General features: G+C 47.7%; 1 protein-coding gene across 1 annotated transcript in view; it reads left to right on the plus strand.

The window, feature by feature from the left end:
* The window catches only part of CSPG4 (chondroitin sulfate proteoglycan 4), a 110,086-nt gene extending 102,178 nt beyond the window's left edge, over window positions 1-7,908 (plus strand). Inside the window, exons 6-10 of the mRNA XM_082198000.1 lie at window positions 2,223-2,421; window positions 2,728-2,862; window positions 3,265-3,431; window positions 4,823-5,003; window positions 5,436-7,908. Coding sequence (XP_082054126.1) covers window positions 2,223-2,421; window positions 2,728-2,862; window positions 3,265-3,431; window positions 4,823-5,003; window positions 5,436-7,396 — 2,643 coding nt within the window. The 3' untranslated portion in view covers window positions 7,397-7,908. The remainder of the gene's footprint in view (window positions 1-2,222; window positions 2,422-2,727; window positions 2,863-3,264; window positions 3,432-4,822; window positions 5,004-5,435) is intronic.
* The last annotated feature ends 933 nt before the right edge of the window (window positions 7,909-8,841 follow it).

Genomic DNA, 8,841 nt, shown 5'->3' on the forward strand with positions numbered 1-8,841 from the left:
GAGAGAGAGGCACAATGGGATCAAAGTGGCCTGTGAGCCCCACGTCCAAGTGCAGGACTAGAAGCCTCTTCAGTGCAAGCCCAAGAGTAGAGGTGGGGAGCCTCGGGCCTGGGGCCAAATGTGGCCTTCCAGGCCTCTCAGCCTAGCCCTTGGGATTCTTCAATTCCCTTGCTGGCTTTTCAGTGCTCCCTCTTCAAGCACTATGGGCCAATGGCCCATCTAGCCTGGCATCCTCTTCTCACCAGATGCCCCCATGGGAAGCTCGCAAGCAGGACTTGAGCACGAGACCAGCCCTCTCCCCTCCTGGCTAGAAATGTGTCCTTGAAACCTCTGACTTTTGTGGGGCCAGAACGCACCCAAATGCACAAAGCAAGTGCTACATCTTTTGCCTGCTCACTTTTGCCTCATGCCCTGCCCACTGCTGGCCCAGACATTTGGTAGGAGGAGACCACTGCTTTAGGCATTAGAAGTCCCCTCCAGCAGCACACCCACAGTTGCCTCCTACCGTCCCACTGCCTCTGCCATCAGTGCCAATTTGGGGAAATACCGCATCTGTTTGGGGCAAATTCTCACCTGATTTCTGCAAGCTGATTTCCCCAAGTCGCCGGTAGATGGTGCAGAGCACAAAGCGGCACTTTCCGTTTCACCTCAAGCAGTGAAGCAGGATGCTCTTCCCTCGTCTGAGGGAGTGAGACCCTCAGGATGACAATGGTTCCCTGGCTTCACTGGAGGATCTGACTCACGGATGTCATCCAGGCATTAATTATACTCAATGTTTTACCCCAGTCTTTTGGAAAAGTAATCTGTGTGTTTTCTCTTTCTGTATCTCAGGGCAGCTGGGGTAGCAGATCTTGCAGAGGCTGGAAAAAAGTGACCGGAGGGGATGCCCTCCACGTCAGTTGCTTGAAAATCCAAATGGGTCAATGGGCCTAAATAGGCCAGCAAATTCATAGAGGACAAGGCTATCAAGGGCTTCTCTGCCTCTGAATGCATTCCCTTCAACATGCTGCGTCTAAAAACCAGAATGTGCATCTTCCTGTCCATACTCCCGTGCGAGTCATGAGACCAGCACAAGATCACAGAGCTTAACAGACATGCTTTTCTCAGGGCCGTGCTCTCACGTTTTGCAGTGCTCCATGTGGGAATGTTCAGGGATGCAGGAGAGGATATATTGTTTGATTATATCCTTTTCAACTTGTTTTAACAAATTCTACAATTTAGCAGAGTAACATTCCCCTTTTTAAACTTGCACAGCAGATGCGTTTGCTTAGGCTCGCTAAAGCAAGCCTATAATAAGTTTTCCTTTGGGTAATTTCCCCTTTAAAAAGGTAAAGGTACCCCTGCCCGTACGGGCCAGTTGTGACCGACTCTATGGGTTGCGCGCTCATCTCGCTCAAGAGGCCGGGAGCCGGCGCCGTCCGAAAACACTTCCGGGTCACGTGGCCAGCGTGACCAAGCTGCACTGGCGAGCCAGTACCAGTGCCGCACATGGAAACGCCATTTACCTTCCCGCTATAAAGCAGTACCTATTTATCTACTTGCACTTAGGGGTGCTTTCGAACTGCTAGATGGGCAGGAGCTGGGACCGAATGACGGGAGCTCACCCCGCCGCGGGGATTCAAACCGCCGACCTTACAATCAGCAAGTCCTAGGCACTGAGGTTTTACCCACAGTGCCACCCGCATCCCATAATTTCCCCTTTAGTCCCTCATAAAAAGTGGTACCTCGGGTTACAGACGTTTCAGGTTACAGACTCCGCTAACCCAGAAATAGTACCTCGGGTTAAGAACTTTGCTTCAGGATGAGAACAGAAATTGTGCAGTGGCAGTGCGACGGCAGCAGGAGGCCCCATTAGCTAAAGTGGTGCTTCAGGTTAAGAACAGTTTCAGGTTAAGAACGGACTTCAGAACGAATTAAGTACTTAACCCGAGGTACCACTGAAAATGTCCTGAAAAAAGGGAACATCCTGTTGCTGGAAACCACAAGTGGGGGGGGGAGCTCTTGGGCTCGGGTCCTACTTGCAGGTTTCCCATAATGGGCATCTGGTTGGCCACTGTGAGAACAGGATGTTGGACTAGCTGGGCTTTTGGCCTGATCCAGAAGGTTCTCATGTTCTTATGACAACCCCTCTAGTGGTGGTGGAATGTGGAACAGGTTCTCAACAATGAGGAGAATGGCTCTTTGGCAATCCATTCCATTGATTTCTGGACCCTTCCTGCCAGATGCAAGAGGGTGGCACAGCAGAGATAACTCCTGAACACCTCAGCAGTGAAGATGAAGACAGCCCTCCAGAGGAAGTCATTTATTCCATCAGGACACCTATCAATGGAAAGGTTGTGTTGAAGCCATCGCCTACCACCTCGGTCCAACGGTTCACACAGGCCCAGATCAACAGCCAGCTTGTTCAGTTCATCCATGAAGGTATGCAGCAGAAGGAGGGAAAGCAAGCTAGGTGGATGGGGAAATTAGGGCATGGGGACATTGGAAGCTCTCTTATACCTCATCAGACCGTTGGTCCATCTTAGCTCAGGACTATCAACACTGACTAGCACTTGCTCTCTGGGCCTATAGAGAGGAGTCTTCCCCTCCACTACCTGGTGATGCCAGGGACGAAACCTGAGACTTTCTGAAGGCAAAGTATGTGCTGCAGCTCTCCGCCACCAAGTAGGTAAGTAAGTGCAGGAATGTCTTCTCCCAGACCCTGACATCCTGGGCTTCATTCTACAGGGTCCCTGGATGGAGGCTTTTCCTTTGACTTGTCTGATGGGGAGAACATGTCTCCCGGGCACTTCTTTGTTGTGAGCGCCAAAAAGAAACTGGTTATCACTCTGGAGAGCAAGAGAGATCTGATCGTGTGTCCGGGTAAGTTATCTGCAAGGCAACTACATGGGAGCATGGATAGAGCTAATCTGTTGATTTGTGTTTCTCTCATTTTCTCATTTTTTTCTAAACTTAAGCTCACCTCTCCACTTCCCCACCTCAGACTGCATTTTTTAAAAGTCATTGTGAGAATTCACCAGCATTTTAATGTGCACAAATTTTTCTGTAAAATTTCCATAATTTACACAGAGTCATAGAATTGTACAGTTGGAACGGACCCCAATGATCCTCGAGTCCCACCTCCAGCAGTGCTAAAGAATATCACACAACCTCTCAAAACTTTGGGGGAACAATTTTCTTGTTTCTTTAGGAGTGAAACTGTGGGTGAAGCTTTTACTACACCACCTTCAGATGCTCAGCTCCTCCTAACCATTTCTTTCCCAGGCTCTCTTCAGCCAATCAGGAGCCAGAACCTGAAAGCAGTGACCAATGATGAGGCAGAAGCCCAGTCGCTCTCTTACATCATAGAACAGCCTCCAGGCTTTGGCAAATTGGTGAACAGCCAGAAGTGGGAGGACAGAGGGCAGCTGAGCAACTTCACCCAAGACGAGGTAGAAGTCTTAGCCGCTTCTTTCTTGATGTCCCTCATGGTATCATATGTCAGGGGTTCAGGAGCAGAGGCAAGGGCAAGGGGGGAAACAGAGAGCGAGGGGGAGGAGGCAGAAGAAAGGATGAGTGATGACGACGACCCGAGATCTCCGAGTCTTTCCAGTGAATCAGAAGATTCACAGAAAGGAGCACCAGTGGCCAGGGCAAGGGGGGAGCCTAGGGGGACACCCCAGGAGGAAAGGGCCAGAGGGGGCTCAGAGGGGAGCAGTTGGAAATCGGGACCAGCGTCACCAACAGAGAGCAGGGGAGAGGAAGGGCGTCAGGTATCAAGCGCTGGCAGCTCACAACAGGAGGGAGGGCACGAGTCAGGAGTGGCCACACCTCCATCGGGGAGCGAAGAAACGGTCAGACGGAAAGTGGAAGGTTGGGCGAGCGCGCCAAGTTCAAATGCACAGGAAGGTGGCGCAGTAAGCAGCCCGGAAAGGGAGCCAGGTCCTAAAGCCCGGCGCAAGGAGGCAGGAGGGTCCGGGGGGTCGGCGTCAGAAGAATCCAGGAAGGAAGAGAGCCCGGGGGGCAGAGGGACCCAGAGAAGAACAGTCAGGCGGAAAAGGTGGAGTAAGGCTAGGATATTAAGTTGGTGTACAAGGGGCGGAGACTCAGACGGAGCTTCGCCGGTCTAACCCATAAGACGTAGAGTTGCACGCAGCAGCTGGAGAATGGAAACTGTAACTCAATAAAGACTTTTACAAAGTGATTGCTGGCTAGTGTGATCCTCTGTGAGCTAGGATCTGGAAGCAGCTCTGACATCATACCTTGATTTTGAATAGAAACACAGGAAGCAATGTTTACTGAGTAAACTGAGTCTGGCCATTGTCCACATGGACAGTATGGGTTGACTGGTCTACAGCTACTGCAGGAAAAAACTCAAAAATCAAGGTATACTTGAGGACAAACAAAGATTCATTTTCAATTAAGTGGCAAAAAATTATTTCATATCTTAAAAGACTCCAGTAAGAGATACTATTATCTGAAATTCTTACTAACCTCCTACCTTTAAGGGAAGGTTAGAAAGACCTCAAGGACAATAACATGATATTTATTAATAAAACAAATATTTTTATAAAATGTTATTACCCCACAACACCAATAATAATAATAATAATAATAATAATAATAATAATAATAATAATCATGTTTTGCAGGGAGTGTGACTGAAACTACCCAAATACATTATTTGTGTGTGTGGATTTTTATTTTGGTTTTGGTTCAGGTTTTCATTTTTCCCAGTGTGTTATTAAAATGTATGTTCTTCTTCAAAATAAATACAAAGACATTATTGGTTTGCTTTCACAGAGTGCCTAACCCAGTTTCCTTCTTACACATATCCAATCAGGTGGATGCTGGGGTAATATCATATCAGCATGAAATGCCACAGGAACCTTTCTGGATTCTTGAGGACACTTTCCACTTCCGAATTTCTTCTCCCTCCATGATCTCAACCCTGTATGTCCTTGGTGTGTTGGTCTCCTTCAACATCAGCTGTCCTCACAGCTCCACTCTGTGGAGAAACAAAGGTAAAAGGAGAGTCAAGATGCCAAAACACACATAGAATCATCAAATTGTAGAGTTAGAAGGGACCCAGAGGGCTATCTAGTCCAACCCCCTGCAAAGCAGATATCACAGCAAAGAGAGCTGTTGTGAAGGAAAAGTTTGCTCCTTCCTAGGAAAGGCATGTGCTGTGATGTCCCTGTGCATAAAGATGACTAAGTTCTAGTAAAATCTGGGGAGATGAGGGGGCATTTGCTAGAAATAAATCCTTTGAATTCTCAGAGAACAGAAGCCCACATGGTGAGAACAGGATGCTGGACTAGATGGGCCATGGGCCTGATCCAGCAAGCCCTTCTGATGTTCTTATTGCTCTCTTGATTTTACTTTCCAGATGAGCTGCAACCTTTCTGTTATCATGCTTTTTTCTTTTTTTTCTTTTTTCTCCCACTGTCTCCCAGGCCTCACTGTTTCAGAAGCTCAAAGTGCAGTGCTCAACATCTCATTACTAGATGCTTCTAACCTTCTTGCTAAAGAACCTGCCTCCAGAAGAGCATCGTATGATGTGATATTTCTGGTGACGGAGCTACCCAGCCATGGGACCCTGTCCGTTGCCGATGGACCAGTTGATAAAAAGCACCCCTACTTCCTCCAGTCTGATCTTGCTGCAGGTGACTTGGAATATGCCCACCATGGACCCAGCACCCTGGGTGATCATTTCAGCTTTAAAGCCTGGCTCCGGCCCAGCACAGAGAGATCTATTCAGGCCCCACAAGAAGGGGAGGAGCCTGTCGTTTCTGGGATGTTCAACATCACAGTGAGTGACAGAAATGAAATGCCACCCGTGTTGCTCACCCAAGGCCAGGTTCTGCAGGTCCTCCAGGGTTCCCCTGCAATGCTTTCTCAGGAACAACTGAACACCATGGATCCTGATAGTTTTCCTGAAGAAATCAAGTACAAGATCCTTTCTGGGTTATCCAGTGGCTTTGTAGTCAATATCCATGCTATGCAGGTGGCAATTACCCAGTTTACTCAAGCAGACATCAACGCAGGGCACTTGAGGTTCATCGCCAATGGAACGGACTCTTCTGGAGTCTTACACCTTGCTATCTCCGATGGACACAATCCACCCATCTTAACTTCTTTGGAAATCATAGTTCTTCCAGCAACCACCTGGGCAACAAATCAAATCCCGTTGGAGATACCACAGGGTGTCAACATGGCCTTCCTGTCTCGCAAGCACCTTCTGGGGGCCTCAGGCCAAGAGCAGCAAAATACCATCTATAGACTCATCAGGGACCCACAGTTTGGTCAGGTCAATGTCAACCAAAAGCCCATGAGGGACTTTTCACAGAGCCAAGTGGACAATGGAGAAGTGACATTTACTTTCACTGACTTCATCTCCCCCAAAGATGAATTCCAGTTCCTTGCCACAGCAGGAGATGTCAACATTTCAGGCATTGTGAATGTAATGGTCAAGGCCTTGGTCAAAACCCAACAGGATATCCTTTGGCCAAGAGGAGCCACCGTCCAGCTCAACACCGACATCCTTGACGCAAGTGAACTGGGCAGCAGGACCAAGAGCATCCCAGCCTTCAAAATCCTCCGAGCACCCCAATGGAGCCATTTTGTGAAACTCTCGAGAGACAAAAGGAACCAGCCCGTCTCCATTGATGCCTTCACCCAGCAGGATCTTGAGGGAGGGCTAGTTGGGGTGGAGATATGGGAAAGAGAAGACTCTCAGGAAAACCTCCAGCAGGACAGCTTTCTGTTTGAGTTGGTGGCTGATGGGGTGCCCCCTGCTGTGGAATCAATGGCATACATCACCGAGGCCTTCAATTCCTCAACAGCCTATGGAGTGAAACTGCTCAAAGTACCTGATTTCCAAGAAGGGGGCCAAAACCCCACAACCCAAAGCATAACCCCTTCTCTGCAGATGTTGACAACTAGGCGCCCAGAGCCAGAAAACACTGAGTATAACTCCAGTGAGACACATGTTCGTCCAACAGCATGGGCTGGGCACATAACAGTTACCAGTGCATTTCCTATGGAAAGGAGCACACTCCTTAGTTTCATTGAAGCCAATATGTTCAGCATCATTCTCCCCATCTGCCTCATCCTTCTGCTTCTGGCTTTGATCCTGCCCTTACTGTTCTACCTCCACAAACGGAACAAGACTGGTAAGCACAATGTCCAAGGCACACCCCCCAAATACAAAAATGGTACATTGGTTGACCAGGAGACTTTCCGGAAGACTGACCCCAACCAAGGCATCCCTTTGACAACGGTCAACACACTGGAGGCCAAAGGAGCAGGACCCAACTCAAAGGGGATAGGGCCAGGAGGCCAGCAGGATCCAGAACTGCTCCAATATTGTAGGACACCCAACACAGCCTTAAAAAACAGTCAGTACTGGGTCTGAGGACTGGAGCGAGGGACACAATAGCCTGTCTTGAGGTGGAGCGCCATGGGCTGCATGGTTTCCTAAAGATTATCTCACCTCTTTCTCCTCCTCTGCCTCCTCCTGTTGCCTGATTTATATATGACACAGTCCCTGAGATTCAAGGAAGCCCTTCCTGCACAGGTCAAATTCTTTCCTGATTCTCCAGACCTGGTTTTCCTCAAAGATATTGGCTCAATGGCAGGGAAGTCTCCTGGAATAAGTAAGACCCTAGCAAGGCTGTACATTTTTCAAGGGAGAATAGAAAATTGCTGATTCTCCTCTTAACAATCAAAGCTTTCCTCTGTTGTTTTTTAAAAGCAGTTTTAAAGTTCTTATCAATGCAACAATGTGCTTGAAAGTATATGGAAATCTTAGAACCCAAAAGAGGAACCAGCTGCGGTTTCCAAGGATTCATGAGTGGAGCTTCAGTGTGCTCACATAGCTCCTCCTCGTGACTAGCAGAAGCTCAAATAAATTATGCAGAATACTAAGTGCTGCCAGATAAATTATGCAAAACAAGAGAAAGCATACACATTTATCTAATTTATGCAGATTTCAGAATCCTGTTTTTTCAGAGCGTGAAGGTGTCACAGAATAATTGGGATGAGAGTGCTTTTTGAAAAAAATGTTATTTATTAAGAAGACTTTGTGTGCAGCTTGCAAGCTTCAACCCAGCAGAAACTGGTGGGACATTTTTGCAGACTCTCTGGGGGTGTCCGCTCCCCACTCATCCCTCCTCGCCTCTCCAAATTAAAAAATAATAATACCTTTATTGTCAATGTACAACCTCCATCTCCAGGGATCAGTGGTGTGAGGGAGCACTGGGCTGCACTTGTGACATCACCAGGGCCATCCCTAGGTCTCAGGTTTAGCCACTGAGATATCCTGGCCTGGCAGCCCTAGAGGCAGGGGTGGGATTATGCTGTCGCCCCAAATACATGTGATTAAAAACAACAACAGGGAACAACCATGGGACAAGACAATCAATATCCAAAAGTGACTTTCTCCCCCTACTCCGCTGTAGTTTAAGAGACAAAGCAGCAGCAACAGCACAGGGAAAAGTTTGGTGACACCTTAATGGTGTTTTTTTAAAAAATAATTTTTATTAACAGACCAATCAAATCAAATCACATTAATTCCAAATTACAAAGCCAAATTTTAATTTTTTTGTTGGGGGTACCCATATTTCAAGTTCCGAAAGGGATCCAATCATCTTGTTGCTGCTGCTTCACATATTTTTCCTTTTTCTTTGTGACCTCTGATAGTCTCCACAAGCGAGATGAAACCAATTGTAGTCCTGTGTGGGTTTTTCCATTCATCCAAGGGTCATATTCAGACGGCTGCCGCTTTTCATCGCTTCCATAAATAAACACACTCTTGCCGTCTCCTTAATGGTTGCAAAAATTTACAATTGCATCAGCTTT

The sequence above is a fragment of the Podarcis vaucheri genome (assembly GCF_965113315.1).
Source record: "Podarcis vaucheri genome assembly, chromosome: 14".
Lineage (NCBI taxonomy): Eukaryota > Metazoa > Chordata > Lepidosauria > Squamata > Lacertidae > Podarcis > Podarcis vaucheri.